The sequence below is a fragment of the Asparagus officinalis genome, chromosome 3 (genome assembly GCF_001876935.1).
Source record: "Asparagus officinalis chromosome 3, Aspof.V1, whole genome shotgun sequence".
Classification (NCBI taxonomy): Eukaryota; Viridiplantae; Streptophyta; class Magnoliopsida; order Asparagales; family Asparagaceae; genus Asparagus; species Asparagus officinalis.
In genome coordinates, this window is record NC_033796.1 from 88,496,513 (window position 1) to 88,521,814 (window position 25,302).

At 35.9% G+C, this 25,302-nt stretch overlaps 1 protein-coding gene across 1 annotated transcript; it reads right to left on the reverse strand.

Annotated features, from left to right (window-relative positions):
* LOC109834446 (uncharacterized aarF domain-containing protein kinase At4g31390, chloroplastic) lies at nucleotides 294-6,797 on the reverse strand. Its single transcript, XM_020402465.1, has 14 exons — nucleotides 6,407-6,797; nucleotides 6,119-6,325; nucleotides 5,512-5,601; nucleotides 5,291-5,437; nucleotides 4,891-5,055; nucleotides 4,375-4,515; nucleotides 3,918-4,097; nucleotides 2,579-2,774; nucleotides 2,125-2,252; nucleotides 1,889-1,960; nucleotides 1,190-1,302; nucleotides 967-1,114; nucleotides 768-837; nucleotides 294-653 (listed from the first exon to the last, which is right to left on the reverse strand). Exons 1-14 carry the CDS (start codon nucleotides 6,623-6,625, stop codon nucleotides 589-591), a joined length of 1,941 nt encoding a protein of 646 aa, XP_020258054.1. The 5' UTR covers nucleotides 6,626-6,797; the 3' UTR covers nucleotides 294-588.

The following is a 25,302-nucleotide window of genomic DNA, read 5'->3' on the forward strand; positions in this document are numbered from 1 at the left end:
TCTTAGCTTATCTCTGCTCATTTTTGGATTAAATCAAGCTTAATCTTGGTGCATCAGATCTTGATAATATCTTTCTAAGAAACAGGAGCCAGCCTTGGTACAGCAAATCTTGATAGTATCTTTCTGAGAAGCAGGAGCCAGAACGTCTCTATGCAGGCAAAAGCTACGAGCAACCGGAAGAAATCCACAGCCAGCTTTAGAGCGCAGAATAGGCTGAGAAATAAAGGAAAGAAAACTTCCAAATGAACAGCATATTGCACGCACAACCAGATTCAGAGTTGTCTTTTAGATCAAAATCGGAAAAATTATGAGTTGTTCCCATTTGAAACTATCAAACATGGCAGATGTTCCTCTTATCATATACATAATACACTCAATACAGAATTGGAAGAAACTATACATTTTGTGAAGGAAATGATGTATAAATTATATATTATGTGATTCGTTCCTAGAGTGACTAATACAAATGGGTTTGGGTCTCCAAAACAATTCATGTAACTCCGTTCAAGAATAACTCTGGAATCGGAACAAAATTTGCTCCCGGTACCGTGGCTGTCCTATAAATCACCTATAAATCACGGATTGTTTTCAGCGATCTGACAAGACTGATTCACTCCATGAGAGCATGAAGTCACGAGTAACTGCAGGTAAGTCTGCAACAAAGAATTTAAGATTATCAGGCACTAAAGAGCGAGTGAAATATTATAGACTTGTGCCTATAATTTACAAGATGACTAGACGTGAGATTTAACTAGTTGATATCTAACCTCGTAGAACCTCCAAGGCTACTGAAGGCATATCGATTTGGTCTTCCACCAATCTATACACATCCACAAGCTACAACATGAAACCCAACAACACATGATCAGTGCATGGACCAAATTATATAGTTGTTTCTCATGTACTCTTCTCTTTGGCTTTATGGAAAAGCTAGAATTTTATCAACACATAAAGATTGTTGCAAACCTCTTCAATATGAAGCTTAGAATCTTCAGTTAAAGCCATAATAAGTTGTCGGCGGATGCCAGCGTCAATCAAGAACATCCTTGCTCCATCCTTTATCGTCTCCGTGAGATCCAATTTCTTTTCAAATTGTCGATTTCTTGAAAGTTGCCTGAAGAAGTTGGGGTTTCGTACTTAGAGAAAGTCAAAACATATTAGCCTAGTAGACTGAGTTTATGCAACTTACGTGTTTTTGACTTGCAATGCAGGGTTGCCACTCATCTTGGTCACATTTTGCTTGGCAAGAGTAATGAGATTTTCAAGTCGTTTCCACTGGAATACTCCATCTTTAAATAAAACCTGCAACGATAAGACGATCCACGTAATTTTTTGAAAATTGGCAAGAAATAGTTAGTGCAATGTGTTGCCCTAAGTCTAAGAACTGGATAAGGTTGGGTTAATGGCTCAATATAAATAGGGCTACAAACTCATTAATACAAAAACAAAATTACAACTGCATTTTGTAATTTATGTGCTCTTTTACTAGAAAATTTCCTCCCCTAAATCCATGGACATAGTATGGAAGCACAAGACTTTAGTATATCTAGGTTGAAGCAATACAGATCAATATAGACACTGACGATAACCAAATGAAGAGGTAGAGAGTTGACTTTTCAACTGCTACATACTCTTAAGGATAAAATTTCCTCATGTGGCCACTGGTTCTCATGATGATTCTTCTGAAAAAGTAATTATGTTCCTTACTAGATTGTAAGCATTTTACAATAGAATGAACTTGAGGTGTAGTGACGTAATTATTGCCAAACTCTATATAAAAAAAGAACATCCATGAGCTACAGATTAATTGCCAAGTAAACATCAAGCGTAGGTAAATGGAATACAACTTATGGGGGAAGAAAGGTGAGTAATGGTATCTGCAACTAACTTGAATAAGGCGTTCACGAAGAGCAGGATTAGGGTCCGTAAGTAGACGTTTGGCTACATAAGGATATGCAACCTGCAAAAGTTATGCGCTATTTGAAATGTTTCCAGAAGAAAATTAAAAAAAAAAACAAATTGAAGAAGCAACACCAATTAATTTCAATATGAATTCTCATGATCTGACCCTTCTTTCATTAATCATCAGACATAAAAATAGACACAGAACATAAGAGTGGTTACCTCAAGAAATTTAAAATCTGGCTCTAGTGTGAAACATATGCCCTCCTGAGTCAACAAAGAACGAATGACAAGGGAAAACCTCTCCGGGATACGAATTGGGTATTGGTAAACTAGCTGATTAAACTTTCCTGCAGCATGGTTAGCATGCAAATCATCACTGAAACTTCAAGTATGATGACGATATGGTAGATTAACATGTGCACGCATCTATGAGTATGGATTATAGAGTTAAGGGCTATTAAAATGAAAATTTTTTCAGCGAAACATGTGTGCACATGGAGCACCATATTATACTCCATAAGCATTGCAAGAAGAAGTCTATATGAATTAAAGAATTAAGTGACTGTGAGTGAAAATGGGATTTGGGTAAAAGGAATGATTTATATAAATAATAGTTCTGCATAAATCCAAGTAATAATGATGATGTAACAGAATAAATGACAACAAAGCTAACCTGTAACACTTCTGAAATTAAAGTCAGCCAATCCCTTTCCAACTGAATTTTGCCATATTGCTTCGAGAGCTGGTATAATGGGAGAAACATCTGTTCCACTAGCAAGGAAACCGAGCCTGGTGAAATCATTGGCCATCTCCACATAATCCTCATTCACAGCGTGTACAACAGCATCAATTAGGATTTGTTTATTTTGCTGAAATAAAAGAATCAAGTTAACAGTGAGTCTTTGCATTACAAAGGTGAACATCAATCAATACCTTGGAATCAAGATAGTGCCACTATCTACTAGTTTAGAATTGAATTATGACATTTGTTTGTATTGTTTGTCTAGTAAAATAATGGTGTAGAATGAAATGTAAAAAGGATTTATGTTTGCACGCATACCACCGTGTCCCATGTTCCCCTATATGTGCACAGAGATACCACAAGTCTTGAAAATTTTCAATATTTTTATGATTCATTAATTAAAAGGTTTCAAATCTGCATGGAAGTTTTGTTTCTTTGTAATACCTTTTGAGAATATTGGTTGTAAATTGGGTGGATGTTTGGCTTCAAGCTGGGCTTGTCAGCTGGGTTTTGGTGTTTTATTCCATTCATCTTTGGATGGAAGTTTTGTTTTATAATCTTAGTTTCATAAGTATTTTAAGAAGCTTATAAAAATCGGGTAATCTATGTTTGTGAGGATTGACGGCTCTGGTCCTCTCACCCTCCTCATGGATTGCTTTGTTTTTTTTTTTTAATTCCTTCTCTTAAGTACTTATGGCACTATGATTTATAATCCTTCTTATGCCTATTGTATATATTAGTTTTTATAATACAATTTGAAGTGGCGTATCTTGCCTTATTTTTTACCTCAGAAAAAGAAATTCTGCATAGAAGAATCTCAATGACCAAAACTAATCATATCATGATGTAAGCCTGTGAATCATTCTAATCAGTGAAAAGTTGGATTTTGCATCCATGATAATATATAATATAGATTGATCTCTAGTAAAAATACAATGCTTCCTGATTCAGTGTGAAGCATAAAAAGTTATGGGATGCGACCTCCATAGGTAGATAAATGGTACATTGAGGCAACATGTGATCCAAAGCAAAAACCCAGAACTAGAACCTAGCTAATGATGAGCTATGAAGCAATATTTTGAATCTTTGATTTACAGTCACGGAGTAGTATATAAAACTCCAGATTGTTTGTATTATTAACTTTGGATTGTTAAATTTCGGCAAGGATGAGACTGACAGAATATGGTCTCATTTGCAAACATCAGCCTGCAAATATATAACAAAATGAAAAAGTTATTTCTGAAGGAAGAACAATTTGAATTTAACTGACCTGACTAAGGACTGCCACATTACCAAAATCAACATAAGCAATACGACCATCACGCATTGCAAAAACATTTCCAGGATGGGGATCTCCATGGAACAAACCAAATTCAAGCAACTGTCGCAGAGCAGCGCTCACTCCAACAGTTAAAAAGCCGTCGACATCAATACCAGCTTCCTTGATAGCCTGATGCACAAAAAATAAGTGGGATACTTTTTAATCAAGAATATAGTTCAAATGGCATAAAGATTTTCAAATGTGACCTTATACACTTAAAATAATATGAACATTTAAAATAAAAAATTGTTTTATTTTTAAGTTAGGATTATCAATGATAGCCATCCATCGACAAACCACAAAAAGATATCCCGCTAGTTCCGCTCTCCTCCAAGAGAAAGTGCAAAACTCACGAGCGGCTGCTGCATTCAAATATAACAAGATCAAATATCAAACAATAGACTACCTGAGGGTCAGTGCAGCGGATACCATCAATCCACTCCATTACTAAAACACGCGATCCAGAAAGTTGCTTATAAGCTTTAGGAATCTTGACAGTTGGATCGTTCTTAAAATTCTCCAAGAAGTCCTCCATATTCCGAGCCTCCTAAAAACAATAAAACCATTATAGTTTGAAGGATAGGGATAATAGAATTTTCATGTAATAATTATGGTTGAAGTTAAATGGTGCACAATATTATTCTTATAAGGCACAGTATGGCAACGTAATTGAAATTCTACATCATGGTCATCTTAGAGGTCGTATATTAGCGATATGTCATAGTAGGTATGAGAAATATTAAGCGATTTAATTCATAAACTTAAAGAAATTTTAGTCCTTTGTTCTGAACAGAGAAGGGATGCCATATATGCATTTAATTGGAGAGAGAGGTAGACTCATTTATAGTGTGTTTCAGTCTGCTCAAATTAAAGGTAGAATGTTTAGTTTACAGAAATAATGACTAAGATCAAGCTAACTTACAAGAGTGTAGTCAAGTTCTTCTAAGAGCTTCTCACCAAATTCATCAACAATAAGCTCTGCATTGCAGCCCAGTTTCTGCAGACTTATACCATTCAGAAAGGAAGCCAGAGTGCGGAAAAGGAAAAGGTCCCGGTAAATTATTGGTTCTATTCCAGGCCTTTGCACCTGTACAATAACACGTCAGAATAAAAGAAATTAGATACGTAAAAGTGAAACACCAAGAGAACATGGTTCTCGACACTGAACTTATAAGCATTCATGAAAGTGAAATGACTCGACATTAGCTTCATGTATGCAATTTTTTTTCCAAGTAAAGCAGTTGAATGATCATCATCAACAAGTCATCTTGGTGATAAAGATAAACTAAACGATAGTCTTACACTAGCCACACATACTCAACCTTTATAGCAACATCCTCCCCTGTCTCCCTTAAGGTAGCACGGTACACCTGCCCCAAACTTGCAGCAGCAATCGTTTGTGACGAAATCCTACTAAACATGCTCTCAAGAGGCTGCCCAAGTTCTTCCTCAATGATGGCAAATGCTACCTACATAGCCCACAAATAAAAATGTAAACACCCCTAACAATAACACGTCATAACATCAATCCACCTGCATCTACCTGATTAGGGAACGGAGGAACATCATCCTGCAATATGCAGAGCTCATTCATGTAATCTTCTCTGATAATATCAGGTCTATTCGCCAGAACCTACAGTATTTGCATCCTATCAATACCAAATTTTGCAAGAAAATAAAGGAATAACATGTAAATTTCAAGAAATCCCATTCTTATATATAATGTTTTCGAGAACCTCCTTCATCTAAGATAGTTCAACCAAAAAACTTATTATCTATGTTCATTGATGATACCATGAGTTGTATAATGAAGTTAGGTTTTTAAGATATTTGGTCAGACAGTTTGCATGCAGAATTTTAGGTTAGTCAAAAAAAAAAAAAAAGATTATTAATTTATCCAAAAACTATCTTTCTCTGCCGTCTTACTTTCAACTCGCAAAATACGTAGATTCTGAAATGACATCTGCCCAAGTGCAAATGTCTGCTCAGACATGAAGAAAACTGTGTTGTAAAATTAACAGTTTCATTAACGGCCACAAATTTGCTGCGTGTGTGTGGAAATTTCTATATGAGAGCAGCGCAAAAATGAAGGGGAATTATTGTAATTTACCAATAATAAAACGATATGTGAGGTTTAGTAGATAGTGAACCTGGCCGGCTTTGATGAAAGAGGGACCAAGATCACAGAGAAGGTTCCTAAGCTGCCGAGCTCGAAAAGGGACCACCTCCTGATCCCTCCCAACAAAGCAATCATACATGAGAGTGGACCAATACAGCCCCAAGCTCCAAACAATCTCCACCCCTCTCCCCACCAAAGACAATATCGCGCCTTGCGACTCAAGAACCCTATTCCTAACCTAAGTTGACAATAACAACATCAAGTAAGGGCTAAAAATTGATTGAAACTTTTGAATTGGATAAGGGATGATATTGATTACTGTTTCCGGGGTGTATTTTCTGAAGGGGATGCAGACACCACGCTCGATGTCGAGCTGCTCCATTGCGCTGCTGCTGCTGCTCGATTTCTCGGCGAGGACTCGAGGTGGGGTGATGGTGATTCTGCGAGGAGTGAAGGTTGGATTTTGGAAGCGGGGTTTGCTGGGTTTGACGGACTCAGATGTGAGAGGATTGATCGTGTTGCAGATCATCACTTCCATTTTTGGGGATTTTGAAGGGAATTTAGGGGTTGGGGAATCTAAAATTGAAACTTTGTTTATCACATCTTCGAGCTGAATTGAGGAGTAGGAGGGATAAGGGTGACTGAGTGGTGGCGGCAAAACTGGCGCTTTGCCACGCAATAATGCGCCAAACGAAATCAATCCACGGCGGAGAAGTACCCTACTTTTTACTTGGGGAGCTGCACTTTGATGCACCACAGGATTATCTTCCTTTTCCCTCTCTTAATTTCTTTTATTTTTAGGCTTAATTGCACTTAACTTCCCTATACTTTAACCAATCTTGCACTTAAAATGACTTCTTTTTTTCAAACCGAACGAAAATGTTCCCTAATATATTTAAGTTTTATATATAAATGCCACAAAGTTTCAAAATGATGCACGAGCCCTCTTGTTTATCAATGTTGCATATAGATGTCCCAAAGATTGTAAATGGAGTTACTTACATACCACAAAGTTTTTAAGAGTTTCACTTGAATACCCTATGTTATGTGATGTAGAGTAAAGATAACGTTGCCTATATTTTTTTAGCTATGGGTATTCATCTTCAACACTTAAATACTTCAGCGCGTTTTTTTATTCTGTTTGAAACTATAATGTATTTAAGTGCAAGGTCGGGGAAACTAGTGGCCTTTAAGTACAACTAACCCTATTTTTTAAGGAATTTTAGCTCCAAACGTTGGGGGAACCCCGCTTGTGGTTGTAGGTGACTCAAATAGAGGTGCAAAGGGATCAGAATAGTTGTAATATGCTATTTATTGTATTTATTAGTTCTTGTGCACGCACAATGTACGTGGTTAAATATCAAAATATTTTTTTGTTTATTTTTTACTATAAAATAAGTCAGATTCATTTTGAGTTAAAATCTATAAACATGGTGTTATGGTGTTTCCAATCACCAAAGTGTGACCCTTTAGCAGCAACGGACATGTGTACTTCTGCACGCAATGCCCCAATTAAATTGGCGGCCAAAGACCCGCAAGCATTCCACCTTAGTCGAATCACCTAATGTTGACTCGGATGGCTGAACTTGCCGGATCTCTTGTTAAAGACGATTCGCTACGAGCACATTCGACTAGCTATTCGACACCATTGCGGGGTCGACTCGAAAGACGTTACTTCTCGACTAAGTCAAATGACGACTTCAGCCTCGAGCCTATCCCACTGATAACATGTCACATCACATTTAATGCTCGACAGACGCCATCATGCTTTTAGCCCCGATAGTTTTTATGATTCATCGGATCATGTCAGCACCATCATGCCTCCAATCGCTTCTCATTTAATGCAGAAGTTCTTGTTGGACCCTAGAGGGGGGGTGATTAGGGTCTTAAGTCTAATAAAAGTGCAATAAAAATTAAGACAAGCAACAAACCACAAAATGAACAACAGTAGAAATAGAGATAGAGTTAGGAATCGTTATCCTTGTGACGCGTGATGTGTTAACGAGGTTCGGTCCGCTGACCTACGTCCCCGCTCCCCACTCTCGAGGAGAAATCCACTATACAACCCGGTTTGAAAGCCGAAACTTCTTCTATACAACGATCTCCTCACGATCTCACAACTACACGGTTGATCTCCACTAGATCATACTCCCACACAATTGATCTTCACAAGATCAAGCTCTCAAACAGTAGCAATGGTGTAAAAGCTCTCTCTTTACAAGTCCCTATGGTAAAGAGAAAGATTAAACTAAAGCTGGGATGCGAACTTGAGAAAACACAGAAAACATGTTTTAAAAATTTTGGCTCTCAATAAACAAAATCTCTGGTTTTTCAAAAGCTTGGGGACTCTTGAGGAAGAAGGAGTGTATGAGTTTAAATAGGAGAAACCAGCTGTTTAAACCCATACCCTAATCCCCTTAATCCAGGAAAATAATCGGCGCTGAGATTGTGTACAATCGGCGTTGAGAATTGTACCAGAAGACCGTTTGAATTAAGCGGCGGTCGACCGTGCTATTTTCGCGGTCGACCGCGAGACAGCTCAGAAACTGAGAAAAGGTCCAGAGACTTCTGCGGTCGATCGTGGAAATCTCGAGCTCACGGTGGACCGCGGTGGTCGACCGTGAAAGTTTCTGCTGCCCACTGACGAATGAGCTCAAGCGCCGTCGATCGCGAACTGATACATACATAAACACTGTTTTTGACTTCCTTAAAAATCTGTAAAATATTCATTTGACTTCTAAAAATTGTGAAACTTTGTAAAATGTTTTTATCACTAATAACAAATTGTTTGGAAAAAGAATTTTGCGAATAGGTCCTCATACTTGTGAAAAATAGTATTTTGTGAAAACGCTCAAAACTATAAGTATGAAAACGTGTGTGTGATATCCCAATAGCTTTAATTTAAATCTAAACTACTTGCCTACATTTTAGCACTAGAGAGAAAATAAAAATTAGCTAATATCCTCACGTAGAATATAATTCTTTGAGTCTTGATATAGCTTGAGTTGGATGAAGATTCTTATTGCATTTTGTGTTCTTGAATGAACGTTGCTTCATCACTATGCCTCCTCCTCCTTTGGATATCATCATTGTAGCACATATTCCATCCAATCCTCCATACATGGCACTAACAAGCTTGATATACGTATTCACTAGTTCTTGTGCACGCACAATGTACGTGGTTAAATATCAAAATATTTTTTTGTTTATTTTTTACTATAAAATAAGTCAGATTCATTTTGAGTTAAAATCTATAAACATGGTGTTATGGTGTTTCCAATCACCAAAGTGTGACCCTTTAGCAGCAACGGACATGTGTACTTCTGCACGCAATGCCCCAATTAAATTGGCGGCCAAAGACCCGCAAGCATTCCACCTTAGTCGAATCACCTAATGTTGACTCGGATGGAATATGTGTTCTTGAATGAACGTTGCTTGATATACTTGTGAATAGGTCCTCATACTTGTGAAAAATAGTATTTTGTAAAAACGCTCAAAACTATAAATATGAAAACGTGTGTGTGATATCCCAATAGCTTCAATTTAAATCTAAACTACTTGCCTACATTTTAGCATTAGAGAGAAAATAAAAACTAGCTAATATCCTCACGTTGAATACAATTCTTTGAGTCTTGATATAGCTTGAGTTGAATGAAACTTCTTATTGCATTTTGTGTTCTTGAATGAACGTTGCTTCATCACTATGCCTCCCCCTCCTTTGGATATCATCGTTGTAGCACATATTCCATCCAATCCTCCATATATGGCACTAACAAGCTTGATATACGTATTCACTATATTTTCACTCAACAAGCCATTAGTACCGATAATGGTGGTTGTAAAACATCATCAAAACATAAGGGCTAATAATCTTCCCCTTTTTTATGATGATAACCAACCATTATATAAGATCAAAATAAATATGGCATAGATAGAAGCTCCCCCTATCTATGAGCTCCCCCTCTCTATGAGCTCCTCCTTACTATGTGCACAAATGAGGAGATTTCTCTCCCCCTTTGTCACCATCAAAATGGGGTAAAAAAATAAACAAAAATGTATGTGAAATGCAACTAAACAAGCAAGCAAATAGAACTTTCACATAGTGCAAAAGGCCAAACCATTTCTTATGCGACAAAAATCATCTTCACCAAGAGGCTTGGTAAATATATCCGCTAATTGAGTTGCTTTGGCGCAGTCTAAGCCCCTAGCGAAGAGGACCAAAGCAAATGTGAGCCTGAAGCAGTTCGCATCATATTTGTTCAGGAATCTGGAGAGCCATTCTGGTGAAGCTATTTTTGAACTGGCACCGCTGACTCCTTCAGAGGTTAATGAGCTGCTGAAGAAGACTGATGCCCGTTCCTATATCAATAGCAGTCCTGAGAGCGGCTTTCCTGCAGGGACCAAGTTCAGATCATTTTTATTCCATGCGACTGCGCCGATTCATCCGATGACCCTCCTTGCCGGTTATCTCACCATCTGGTTGAAGAAATGTGTGGTCCCGTATCAGTCTGGTGATGCTCTGCGACTGGAAGTGATCTATCCTGCAGTTCAGCTTGCCTACAAGAAGGAACTTTCGCTTCTTCCGGTGATGGTTTGTGTGTTAAATACGTTAAGCTCAAATATCTATACACACACATTATATTGGTTTTCATATATATATATAGTGATATATATATATATACATATGCTTTTGGTTTTATAGTTTTCGGACTTATATATGAAACAAATGCATAGAATTGGAAAATACTATTTTGTTTCATGTTTATATGTATATATATGATTTCATCTTTAACAAGCTTATATTTAATGAAATCATATTTAGTGTTTTGAATATATTGCATAGAATATGCAATTTTATGAAAATATTGTATTTCTAGGTTATAGACTTCATAACAACATGTTATATCTTTTATCAAGTCTATACAATCATTTCATAAGGTTTCAAAATGTTGTTTAAGTCAAAATATCAAAATATCAATTTTCAGGTTTTCATGTTTTGGACTATTTTGTAAAATGATGATATTTTTCATTTGGGAAGTCCTTTTTCGAAACCAGTCATTGTAGCATGTTTATTATCATGTCTACAATCATTTCCCAAAGTTTTACATTTTTTGGAATTTATTTGATATTTTTAAACAGCATTTTAAAATCAGCTATACAGATTTTCATGTATCAGATTTCGGTCGACCGTACCGGTCGACCGAACCTGAGGTCAAAAGTTCACTGGGCGGGCTCATGGAGGTCTGGTGGACGGTCTTCGTGCATGGTTGTGGACCGTGACTGGCTGCACTGGTGCTAGGTTCAGTCTCCCGGGTACTGAGCGGCAGTTAAACCTCACTTTCTTGAGCTGCAGGTGGTTGCTAGCAGCTAATAAGACTATCCGAGTGATTTTTCTGCTTCCAACGGCTAGTTTTTTGACCGTTGCCTTGGGGCTGTTTTGTCTTTTGCTCTGGTTTCTTGGCTGAGTTGTGAGAGGGTATAAATACCCCATTGTCTTCAACTCTCAAGCAAAAAGAGAATGGTTTAAAAAGTTTTAACAAGGGTTTAAACTTGTTTAGTGTTTGTTTAAATTTGTTTTAAGAAGCTTTTAAGCATTTGAGTGTTTCGGTTTTGTGATTCAATTCTACAAGAGCTTGTGGAGATCATCTATTGGTGTTTGGGCATCCAACTCTTCTCCCTCCACTCTTGATATATTGAGAAGTTTTCTAAACTCTATTTCTAGCTATTTTATATATTTGATTATCATTGTTATTTAGCTAGAACTACATTGAGTTTAGTTTTGATTTATATCTCTTTGTTCACACACAACCTTTTGAGCTTATTGTATTTACATTCATAGTATAATTTGGGGTTGTGGGTTTGTGACTAAGAGTTGTGCTTAATTGAGTTCTCACCTTGTTTAGAGAACAAATCATTTGATTTATATTGTGCTTATTGTGAGGATTCACTTGTAATACACTTGTACACCGAGAGAAGTGTGTGGTGAGAGACGGGGTCGAATCCAAGAGGAGTGGCGTCGGTTGACGTGCCTAGGGAGAGGTTGTAACCGAGCACTTGAGGAGGAGGACACGGGCTAGGACCAACACTTAGTGTGTGAGGTGTGATTACATAGTGATTGTATTGTGAGGTGTAAACGTTGTTCGGGTGAACGTAGAAAACCCGGTTGTGATAGTGGAGATCTCCTCGAGGTGAGGAGCGGAGACGTAGGTCAAGTGGTTAGACCGAACTCCGTGATCATATCGTTTTGTTTGTGATTGCATTGGCGTTCTTATTCTTGTTTTCATATCTTATATCGCCTTTGTGTATTGCTCATCATATTACCCTATCACTTGTGTAGATTGTTTATTTTACCCTTGTGTTAGTTCATATATCCTTGCTCATATATTTGTAATATCTCATTGATAGGATATATTCATTTGTTCATATTGCTTATCCTAGCTTACGTATCTTGTTGTATTTTATACTTGCTAGGATAACTTATTAATTAGTTTTAATTGGCATTTAATCGGATTAGATTAGCATAAGACCCTAATCACCCCCCCTCTAGGGTCTAACAATTGGTATCAGAGCTTGGTGCTCTTTGATTTAAGGTCTAATCGCCTTGAGTTAAAGATCCAAGTTATATTTTTGTGCTAATCTTGTTTTGATTGCATTTGCATCTTGCTTGCATATTTTTACAAATTATGAATATGAATGATGCATCTTGTTTAGGCTATGATTCTAGTGTTGCTCCTAGATTAGACAATTTCCCCTATGCCCAATGGTGTGTTAGATTTAAACTATTTGTTAGATCTAAACATTTTGATTTATGGGAAATTATAGATGATGCTTATATTGTGCCCATTTTGGAGAAATCCAAGTGGAATAAAAATGATCATCGCATGTTTACTATGAACAACATTTTGTTAGAATATTTGTTAAATGCTTTTAACTCATCTATGTCTAACAAGTTTGTTCATTTTGATAGTGCTTACACCTTATGGATATTTATAGAAGCACATCAAGGAGACTTGGAGGCGATCCGACAAGCTTTGGAGGATCCCGCTTCAAGTTCATGTGGAGCATCATGCACACGGCCACTAGGCGATAGCCCTAGTGAGGTTTGCGAGTTCAAATCTATTAATGATTTACCTAATGATGAACTTGCTTGTGCTAGTGAAAAATTATTACATGCCTTTAACAAATTGCAAAATGATTTCATTAATTTACAAAGCAAGCATGAAATTTTGAAATCCGATCATGAGTTGTTAGCATCTAAGTTTGAAACTATTTCTAATGAAAATGTGATCCTTAAAGAAAACAATGAAAAATTAAAATTGGATCATGTTTCTTTAACTTCAAACGTTGCTAGTTTAACTCATGAAAGAGATAATGCCATGTTAGAAGTAAAGAACATACAAAATAATACTGCTTCCTTTATAAATGATTATTTATGTTCTACTTCTAAAAATGCATATGTGCCTAAAAATGAAGATTTGAATCTTATGAAAAATAGTATTTCATCTTTAGATTCAACTTTGAAAATATGCATTGATAACCATAAGAAACTTATGGACAAGTGTGCTAAATCTAGTAAATCACCCATACACTATGCACACTTGTATAGCAAAGTTTACAAGTGCTCCATTTGTGGTCGTAAAGGCCATTTAGCTAAATTTTGCTATGATGCACAAAAACATAAGAATATTAATCCTTCTTGTGCATCTCATCAAGTTTCTTCATCACATGTACACACACATGCACCCATTGCTCATCATAAGCATGCTCATGTGTATAGATGTGATCATTGTGGTAGATTTGGTCATTTGGCCAAATTTTGTTTTGATTTAAAGAGAGTTTCACATTTGCAAAATAATTTTAAAAGATCATCCATGTTTGCAAATGTTTCTAAAGTTTCCCGTGCACAACCGTTTGGTCAACATAAGCAAATGCTTCCTTTCCATTGTACTTATTGCAATCGGAAGGGTCATTTGAGTAATTTTTGTTATGACCGTGTTCGTGCACCATATATGCCTAAGAGGGTTCATAACCCTAAGGCTTTGAACTTTAATGATAGGGGTCATGTCCCTAAATCTTTTGGTACCAAGAGTTCTTGGGTACCAAAACAAATTTAAACTTTAAACCAAGAATTTTAGTGTTCTTACTTTTTCCTTTCTTGGTTTTAAAATTATGTCTTAAAATATTTTGATTATGAAAATAAATTTATAATTGATAAAATCTTTTGTTTTCATGATTATTTGTTTTGTTTTGATGAGAGGTTTGCATTTATATAACCCTCCGGATTTATTGGGTGTTTATTCCCAAATCATATTTACCGGATGCTAGAATGATTATATGGGTTGTAACAAGCTTAAGAGCTTGATATATTGTTGCCTCTCTTGAAATTCTTTTGTTAAAGATTTTATTTTGATTGATTGCTTTGAATTCATTATACTTCACTTATATGATGATATTTATGTGTTTGTGCTTATGGATCATCTATTCGTGGTTTATAATGTATTCTATGAGTGGTTTGATCAAGTTCTTCATTGATCAAACATCGTTTTTGGATATAAACTTTGATTTATGATTTCTTCTGATGGATTTGTTTTCATTTGAAAACTTTTTTGCATGTTTCTCATGTTCCTCTTCTTTTGATTTCATAAATCTATTCTTATACATGGTTTTTATAATGAGACACTATCTTTATAATGTCATATCATTATGTGTCCTCATTGTATCTTGTTTGTATGTGAGTGATGCTTAGCATATCTTTTCATTTATGCTCGCTCACATATTTGCCATGATCTTTCTTTATCTATATTCTATATGGCTTTTTGATAGGGGGAGCATTCCCTATAATTGTTTGGTACTCACCTATGCTTATTGATAGGGGGAGCTTTCGCTCTCTTATTCTTTTGTCCCCTTTTTGATGTTGTCAAAGGGGGAGAAATATTGTGAGTATATGTATATTCTTTCTTGTTTATATGCATGTGAATTGTAATTTATATATTCATTTCCTTTCATGCATATATCATTTTTGTAAATTGTTTGTCATCATCAAAAAGGGGGAGATTGTTGGCCTTCTTGTTTTGATGATGTTTAACAAACAATTTACCACTAATGTTGTTTATCTAGTATTTGTGTTTTCGTATTTATTGTAGACAAACAACAAGTTGGAGGATGGATGGAATTAGAGCTTCAACGATCATATCCAAAGGAGGTTGGCGGAATGTCGGTGAAGCCTTGCTATTCAAAGTTCAAGATCCAAGTTCAAGCTTCATCCGCGAGATTACCAAGTAGAGCTTATTGAAGACAATATTTGGGTGCCAAAATAATTTTTAAACCAAGATTTTTCTTGGTTTTGAAAAATGTATTTTAAACTTTTATGAAAACAATTCCTTTTATTGGTCAAATTCTTTTGTTTTCATAATTCCTAGCTTTGATTTAGATGAGAGGTTTGTATTTATATAACCCTTCGGGTTTATTGGGTGTTTATTCCCAAATCAAGTTTACCGGATGCTAAAATGATTATATGGGTTGGAACAAGCTCAAGAGCTTGATATAATTGTTGCCTCTCTTAAAAATTGTGTTTTGATTTGTTGTTTTTGAATTCATTATAATTCACTTATATGATGATATTTATGTGTTTGTGCTAATGGATCATCTATTCGTGCTTTATAATGTATTCTATGAGTGGTTTGATCAAGTTATGTAAAGAAAATTTTTCTTTATTGATCAAACATTGTTTTTGAATATAAACTTTGATTTATGATTTCTTTTGGTTGAATTGTTTTCATTTGAAAACTTTTTGCATGATTCTCATGTTCCTCTTCTTTTGATTTCATAAATCTATTCTTTTATATGGTTTTTATATTTTTTTTTGTGTTAATGAGACACTATTTTCATATTGACATATTTATATGTGTTCTCATTATCTTCATGTATGTGAGTAAATTTTTAGCATATTCATGTATGCTTGCTCACATATGTTTTGCCATGATCTTTATTGCTTATATTCTATATGGCATTTTGATAGGGGGAGCAATCCCTATACTTGCTTCATACTCACCCATGCTTATTTGTAGGGGGAGCTTTCGCTCTCTTAATTCTTTTGTCCCCTTTTTGATGTTGTCAAAGGGGGAGAAATATTGTGAGTATATCTATCTTGTTTGTTTATATGCATGTGAGTTATTATCTTGTATATGTTCATTTCCTTCATGCATATATTCCTTTTTGTAAATTGTTTGTCATCATCAAAAAGGGGGAGATTGTTGGCCTTCTTGTTTTGATGATGTTTAACAAACAATTTATTACTAATGTTGTTTGTCTAGTGTTTGTGCATTCCTATGTTTTGTAGACAAACAACGTTGTTGGAGGATGGATGGAATAGAGCTTCAACGATCATATCCAAAGGAGGTTGGCGGAATGTCGGTGAAGCCTTGCTATTCAAAGTTCAAGATCCAAGTTCAAGCTTCATCCGCGAGATTACCAAGTCAAGCTTATTGAAGATCAAGATCATTGCTTGGGTAATTTAGTTTAGGAATTTATATTATGTGTGTTAGTACTTTAAGCTCAATCATATACACACATACACGTTTTGGTTTTTGTATATATATAGTTATATATATACATATATGTTTTGGTTTGATAGTTTTCAAGTTTTACTATGAAACAAATGAATAGAATTGGAAAATACTATTTTGTTTCATGTTTATATGCCTATATATGATTTCACCTTTAACAAGCTTATATTTAATGAAATCATATTTAGTGTTTTGAATATATTGCATAGAATATGCAATTTTATGAAAATATTGTATTTCTAGGTTATAGACTTCATAACAACATATTATATCTTTTATCAAGTCTATACAATCATTTCATAAGGTTTCAAAATGTTGTTTAAGTCAAAATATCAAAATATCAATTTTCAGGTTTTCATGTTTTGGACTATTTTATAAAATGATGATATTTTTTATTTGGGAGGTCCTTTCTGATAACAGGGTTTTAAAATCAACAAAACAGTTTTCAGCATTTTTTTTTCATGTATCAGATTTCGGTCGACCGTACCGGTCGACCGAACCTGAGGTCAAAAGTTCTCTGGGCGACAGAAGCCTGTCGGTCGACCGGTCCGGTCGACCGATAAAATTTCCGGTCGACCGATGAATTTTCCGGTCGACCGACGATGTTGTTTTCAGCTTCCAACGGCTAGTTTTTTGACCGTTGCCTTGGGGCTGTTTTGTCTTTTGCTCTGGTTTCTTGGCTGAGTTGTGAGAGGGTATAAATACCCCATTGTCTTCAACTCTCAAGCTATCTAAGAGATTGTTTTAAAATAGTTTAACAAGGGTTTAAACTTGTTTAAGGTTTTGTTTAAGTTTGGTTTAAAAAGCTTTTAAGCAATTGAGGGTTTTAGTTTGTGAAGCAAATTTCACAAGAGCAAAGAGGAGATCATCCTTTGGTGTTTGGGCATTCAACTCATCTCTCTCTCACTCTTGATCTATAGAGAAGTTTTCCTTAAACTCAATTCTAGCTATTTATTGTTTTGATCTTAATTTCCATAAGCTAGATTTCTATATTGAGTTTAAATTGTTTTATTGATACTCTCTGTTCACACACAACCTATTGAGCTTATTGTATTTACATTTCATAGTATATTTTGGGTTGTGGAATTAGTGACTTAGAGTTGTGCTTAATTGAGTTCTCACCTTGTTAGAGAGAACAATCATTTATTGTATTGTGCTTAATTGTGAGGAATCACTTTGTAATACACTTGTACACCGAGTGAGAAGTGTGTGGTGAGAGTCGGGGATCGTCCCAAGAGGAGTGGGGTCGGGTGACGTGCCTAGGGAGAGGTTGTAACCGAGCACTTGAGGGAGACACGGCTAGGTCCAACACTTAGTGGGTGTAGAGTGTGATTGCAAGAGTGTGAGTTGTAGAGTTTTCGGTTAGCTAGAAAACCGAGTGTGTAGAAGAAGTTCCGGCTTCCAAACCGGATTGTGTTAGTGGATTTCTCCCCGGAAGTGGGGAGCGGAGACGTAGGACGGAAGGGCCGAACTCCGTGATCATATAGTGTGTTTGAGTGTGCTTTGGCGTTCATTTATATTCATGCTCATATCTTATATCGCCATTGTCATTTACTCTTAGTTCATATTATCCACTATCTTCATATCTTATATCGCCATTGTCATTTACTCTTAGTTCATATTATCCACTATCTTGTTTATCTTATTTATGTTTATATCACCCTTAGTTTCATATCCTTGCATATAACTCATAGTATATCTCATTGCTAGGATATATCCCTTGTTCATATTGTTTATCCTAGCTCACATATCTTGTTGTATTTTATACCTGCTAGGATAACGTATTAATTAGTTTTTAATTGGCATTTAATCGGATTAGATTAGCATAAGACCCTAATCACCCCCCTCTAGGGTCTAACATCTACATGGTCACGTAAGAAATGATGGCACACATCAATATGCTTGGTTCTAGAATGTAAAACCAAATTTTTTGAAATATTAATAGCACTAGTGTTATCACAAAAGATTTTTATATTTTGAAAAATCAAATCATAATCAACTAAGCTTTGTTTCATCCACAAAACTTGGGCACAACATAAGCCAGCGGCAATGTATTCCGCTTCCATAGTGGACAATGTAACACAATTTTGTTTCTTGGAAGCCCAAGAAACAAGAGAATTTCCCAAGAATTGGCATGTTCCACTAGTACTCTTGCGATCTACCTTACATCCGGCAAAGTCGGCATCACAAAAACCATATAAATCAAAAAATATGCTTTTTGGATAAAATAAACCAAGATCAAGAGTTCCATGCACATATTTAATAATTCTCTTAATGGCAATCAAATGAGATGCTTTAGGAGAAGCTTAAAAACGTGCACATGCACACATACTAAACATAATATCGGGTCTACTAGCGATGAGATAAAGAAGACTACTTATCATACATCAGTATAGTTTTTGGTCCACATCCTCACTACTATCATCCGCATCAAGCTTGACACTTGTACTCATGGGAGTTGGTGCATGCTTAGAATTCTCCAAATTGAATTTCTTCACCAATTTCCTAGCATACTTGCTTTGAGAAATGAATATCTCATCCTTAGTTTGCTTGACTTGAAGCCCGAGAAAGAATGTGAGCTCTCGCATCATGCTCATCTTAAAATGATCTTGCATGACTTTAGAAAAATCCTTGCAAAGAGATTCATTAGTAGCACCGAAAATGATATCATCAACATATATTTGCACTAAAATAAAATCATTTTTTATTTTTCTCACAAAAAGAGTATTATCAATTTTTCCTTTAGAGAAACCATTTTTAAGAAGAAAACTAGAGAGGCGAGCATACCAAGCTCTAGGAGCTTGTTTCAACCCATATAAAGCTTTTTGAACCCGGTAAACATGATTAGGAAGAGCATGATCTATAAAACCGGGGGGTTACTCAACATATACTTCCTCTTCTATAAAACCATTTAAAAAAGAACTTTTAACATCCATTTGAAATAATTTAAAATCTTTAAAGCTAGCAAATGCTAAAAACATCCTAATAGATTCCAACCTTACAACCGGTGCAAAGATTTCATCATAGTCTATGCCCTCCTCTTGATTGTATCCTTGGGTAACAAACGAGCTTTATTTCTAGTAACAATGCCATATTCATCAAGTTTGTTTCTAAAAACCCATTTAGTACCAATAACACTAGCATTGTTAGGTCTAGGAACTAATTTCCAAACATCATTTCTTCGAAAATTATTTAGTTCATCATGCATAGCTAAAACCCAAAATTCATCATTTAAAGCATCATTAACCTTCTTAGGTTCTAATTGAGATAAAAAGGTAATATTACCACACTCACTCAAGGCCTTTGAGCGAGTAACAACCCCTTGTGAGGGACTCCCAATAATTTGCTCCTTTGGATGATTTGATGTGAATTTCCATGCTTTGGGGAGTTCTTCTTGAACATGAGTGTTGGTGCTTTTCACATCTTTTTGTGCTTCTATTCAGGGTGTATTTATAGGTTGCATAAGTTCAAATCCTCCCTCAACATCATCATCATCTTTCCTAGGCAAAATAACTTATGAACCAATATTAGTCTCATTATAAGTAACATTTATAGATTCTTCAACAACAAGAGTTCGTTTGTTGAAGACCCTATAAGCCTTACTTCGAGGTGCATATCCTAAGAAAATGCCAACATTAATTTTTGAATCAAATTTATCATGGTGATCTTTTGTATTTAAAATAAAACATTTACAACTAAATATACGAAAATAACCAAGAAAATGAGTTTTTCCATAAAATAGTTCATAAGGAGTTTTCTTAAGCTTTGGTCTAATCAAAACACGATTTAAAACATAGCAAGCCGTATTGATGGCTTCCGCCCAAAAATATTTAGGCAAATCAAAAGAGTTCAACATAGTTCGTGCCATCTTTTGTATGGTTCGATTTTTCTGTTCAACAACACCATTTTGTTATGGTGTTCTAGGAGCGGAAAACACATGAGTTATACCACGATGAGCACAAAAATCATAAAAAGAAATATTTTGAAACTCACCACCATGATTACTTCTAATTTTGACAACTTTCAAATCTTTTTCATTTTCAATTCTTTTAACATGATTTGAGAATTCATCAAAACATTCATCTTTGCTTGTATGAAAAATTGTCCATGTAAAACGAGAGAAATCATCAATGATAACAAAAACATAGTGTTTGCTTCCAAGAGAGGTAACACGCATAGGACCAAACAAATCTAGATGAAGTAATTGCAAGGGTTTAGAAGTTGATACCTCATTGATAGGTTTAAAGGTAGACTTAGTTTGTTTACCTTTAGCACAATCTTCGCATATGATATCTTTGATGAAATGCAAATTTGGTAACCTTTTAACAAGATTCTTTTTGGACAATTTGGATATCAATTCCAAGTTTGTATGTCCAAGCCTCTTATGCCAAATCCAAGGGTTTTCATCAATTGCCGCAAGGCACTTCACATCTTGATTCACTAATTCATTCATCTAAAAAATATACACATTAGATTTTCTATTTGTAATAAAAACAATCTTTCCATTCATACTAATAATGCATTTGTCCGATTTAAAGGAAATATCAAAACCTTTATCACTCAATTAGCTAATGCTAAGCAGATTATGATTCAAGCCATTAACCAAATAAACATCTTCTATAACGGAAGAGGGTGTCTTACCAATACACCCAATACCAATGATTTTACCTTTCTCTCCACCACCGAATGAGACTCTACCTCCTTCAATCCTTGATAGAGTTACAAATAGCTCTTTATTGCCTGTCATATGATGTGAGCAACCACTATCAAGGTACCACATCTCTCTACGTCCTTGCCGTGATGTTCCCTATAAGAGATGAAGATGTAGTAACTTTAGGTACCCAAATCTTGGGTCCTTGGTGGTTAGTAAGCTTGGTACATTTAGGTACCCATGTCATGCCATAAAATTCATGATTATCCTTGATCCTACAATGAGTAGAAATGTGTCCATGTTTCATATAATATATGCACACAAAATTTCTCTTGTGTGTTTGAGCATGATATCTATTAAATCTATTTCTACCATGGTGATGATGATTAACATAAGCATGAGTGGATCTAATCCTACCACTCTTAATTTCTAGTCTTTTAATTTTGGATCTTAATTGCTTATTCTCAAAATCGAGATCTCCTAACAATTTATCTTTTAGTGCAAGAGAGGTTTGTAGTTGTTCTAGTTTGACATCACAAGAAGCATGCAACTTTTTAAAAGAAGAAAATTCATTTGACATTCTTTTAAATTCAATGTTCAATTCTTCTAAAACCGTAGCTAGATCACATTGCATGTAAAAGGATTCACTCTCGGTGTCGGATATTACCTCTTATTCATAGGCCATGAAGCAAATGTTGGGATCATGAAGAGCAAGTTTAGCTCCTTCTTCATTACTATCTGAATCACTTGGTTCAGATTCCTCCCATCCGACATACATAACCTTCTTCTTCTTGTACTTCATATATTTCTCCTTGAGCTTGGGGCAATCCTTGGCGATATGGCCCGGTTTATTGCATTCAAAACATTTTCCTACACGTGAAGAAAATTTGTTGTTAGATCGGGGGTTAAACTTCTTGTTCATTTTTATGAGTCTAGAAATTATTCTAGAGAGGTGAGCCACATCTCTAGAAAAATCAACTTCACTCTCCGATGAAGATGATGAGGAGTGGTCACTAGCTCCTTTGAGAGCAATGGTCTTCATCTTTGGTGATGGCTCCTCAACTTCCCGTGTGGGCACTTCCTCCTTCTCCTTTCCCTTGAGCTTTTTCTCATGAACCTTAATCTTGCCGATGAGGCCATCGAGGGCTAGAGTGGTGAGATCATGAGCTTCCTCTATGGCCGTAGATTTGGGTTCCCATATAAGAGTTAATGAACGGAGGATCTTGTAGTTCGTCTCTTGGATAGTTAATTTATTGTCAAAACCATGCAATTCATTGATTATGTTAGTGAAGCGAGAAAATATAGCATCAATGGATTCATTTGGAAGCATCTTAAATAACTCATATTCATGCATAAGCCCACTAATCTTGGATACCTTAACTTGTGGGGTTCCTTCATATATAATACACAATTTTACTCATATTTCGTATGCGGTTGCACACGTGAAAATCCTATTATACTCGTTGGTGGAAAGACCGCAAATTAAGGCATTCATAGCCTTTGCATTGAGATTGGCTTGGTGCTTTTCTCCATCGGTCATAGTCCCGACTTTAGGCTTTTCTACATATTTCTTCTCTATGAGTTCTAGGATGTCAAGATCAATGCAACGAAGGTAAATCCTCATCCTAGCCTTCCAATAAGCAAAATTACTATCGGTGAAAAGTGATGGTCTAGTGGTGGATTGTCCCTCTAACATATGCACATTCATTGAAGCCTCCATAAGATCTTTTCTCTAAGGTGATTAAACCAAAAACTAATATAGAGACTAAGCTCTGATACCAATTGTTGGACCCTAGAGGGAGGGGGGTGATTAGGGTCTTAAGGCTAATAAAAGTGCAATAAAAATTGAGACAAGCAACAAACCACAAAATGAACAACAGTAGAAATAGAGATAGAGTTAGGAATCATTATCCTTGTGACGCGCGATATGTTAACGAGGTTCGGTCCGCTGACCTACGTCCCCGCTCCCCACTCTCGAGGAGAAATTCACTATACAACCCGGTTTGAAAGCCGAAACTTCTTCTACACAACGATCTCCTCACGATCTCACAACTACACAGTTGATCTCCACTAGATCATACTCCCACACAATTGATCTTCACAAGATCAAGCTCTCAAACAGTAGCAATGGTGTAAAAGCTCTCTCTTTACAAGTCCCTATGGCAAAGAGAAAGATTAAACTAAAGCTGGGATGTGAACTTGAGAAAACACAGAAAACATGTTTTAAAAATTTTGGCTCTCAATAAACAAAATCTCTGGTTTTTCAAAAGCTTGGGGACTCTTGAGGAAGAATGAGTGTATGAGTTTAAATAGGAGAAACCAGCTGTTTAAACCCATACCCTAATCCCCTAAATCCAGGAAAATAATCGGCGCTGAGAATTGTACCAGAAGACCGTTTGAATTAAGCGGCGGTCGACCGTGCTATTTTCACGGTCGACCGCGAGACAGCTGGGAATTCTCGAGCTCACGGTCGACCGCGACGATCGACCATGAAAGTTTCTGCTGTCCACTGACGAATGAACTCAGGCGCGGTCGACCGTGGTGGTCGACCGTGGCGGTCGACCGCGAACTGATACATACAGAAACACTGTTTTTGACTTCCTTAAAAAATCTGTAAAATATTCATTTAACTTCTAAAAATTGTAAAACTTTGTAAAATTTTTTTAACACTAATAACAAATTGTTTGGAAAAAGAATTTTGCGAATAGGTTCTCATACTTGTGAAAAATAGTATTTTTTGAAAACGCTCAAAACTATAAGTATGAAAACGTGTGTGTGATATCCCAATAGCTTTAATTTAAATCTAAACTATTTGCCTATATTTTAGCACTAGAGAGAAAATAAAAATTAGCCAATATCCTCACGTAGAATATAATTCTTTGAGTCTTGATATAGCTTGAGTTGGATGAAGCTTCTTATTGCATTTTGTGTTCTTGAATGAACGTTGCTTCATCACTATGCCTCCTCCTCCTTTGGATATCATCGTTGTAGCACATATTCCATCCAATCCTCCATATATGGCACTAACAAGCTTGATATACGTATTCACTATATTTTCACTCAACAAGCCATTAGTAGTGTTCTTGAATGAACGTTGTTTCATCACTATGCCTCCTCCTCCTTTAGATATTATCGTTGTAGCACATATTCCATCCAATCCTCCATACATGGCACTAACAAGCTTGATATACGTATTCACTATATTTTCACTCAACAAGCCATTAGTACCGATAATGGTGGTTGTAAAACATCAGCAAAATATAAGGGCTAACAGTTCTCTCTCCCCCAGTCGTCATCCGACACATGTAAAGTAGGTGCTGACGCAGCCACCAGTCCACACTTCTTTACCGCCATCCTGTACTCGGCCAAAGTGACCATTATACCATTATACCATCAGTATAAATAGAGGTACTATTCTAACATAGAAGGGGCTCCCAGATTCTAATTTCTAGATCTAATTTTTTAAGTAATATCTGCAAATTATACTGCACGACACAAAAGAACTCTTACAGTTCTTTATTTCCCCACTCAAGTTCACCAGCTGACTTGATCGTTGAGGAATCACGGGGGAACCAATCCCCATCCTCTCACTAGTTTCTATTTGTGCAGGCATCATCCCCCCAACTCAGAACCAGATATTTGGGGAAGGGAGCAGCCCCTAATCAACCTCATCCAACCATTTTAATTAACTACGCGATCATTAACATCAACACATGGATTATTACATTTGCCATAAATTTTATTTAAATATTTTTTAAAAATTTATGAAATAGATGATTAATTTTGAAAAATCTCTTAGGGCCAGGAATAAATAACTAACAAGTTTGCAGTAGAAGCTAGGGGAACATAGTACAAGAATTATTAATCTTTACCTAGTTTGTTTATAATGATATGATCTCATTATTAACTAACTATAAGGCCTAGTACATTATTATTTTTTTGTTGGGCCCATGTGAGTCTTCATTGCAATGAATGTTATACAATTTAAGTACAAAGGAA

Bases quoted from the DNA above. Each gene is read 5' to 3' on its own strand.
- LOC109834446 (XM_020402465.1), bottom strand. From the start codon at position 6,625: ATGGAAGTGATGATCTGCAACACGATCAATCCTCTCACATCTGAGTCC. The intron at 6,326-6,406 runs GTAATCAATATC...TTGTCAACTTAG, and splicing joins GAAAATACACCCCGGAAACA to GTTAGGAATAGGGTTCTTGA. The intron at 1,115-1,189 runs GTAAGTTGCATA...CAACTTCTTCAG, and splicing joins GCATTGCAAGTCAAAAACAC to GCAACTTTCAAGAAATCGAC.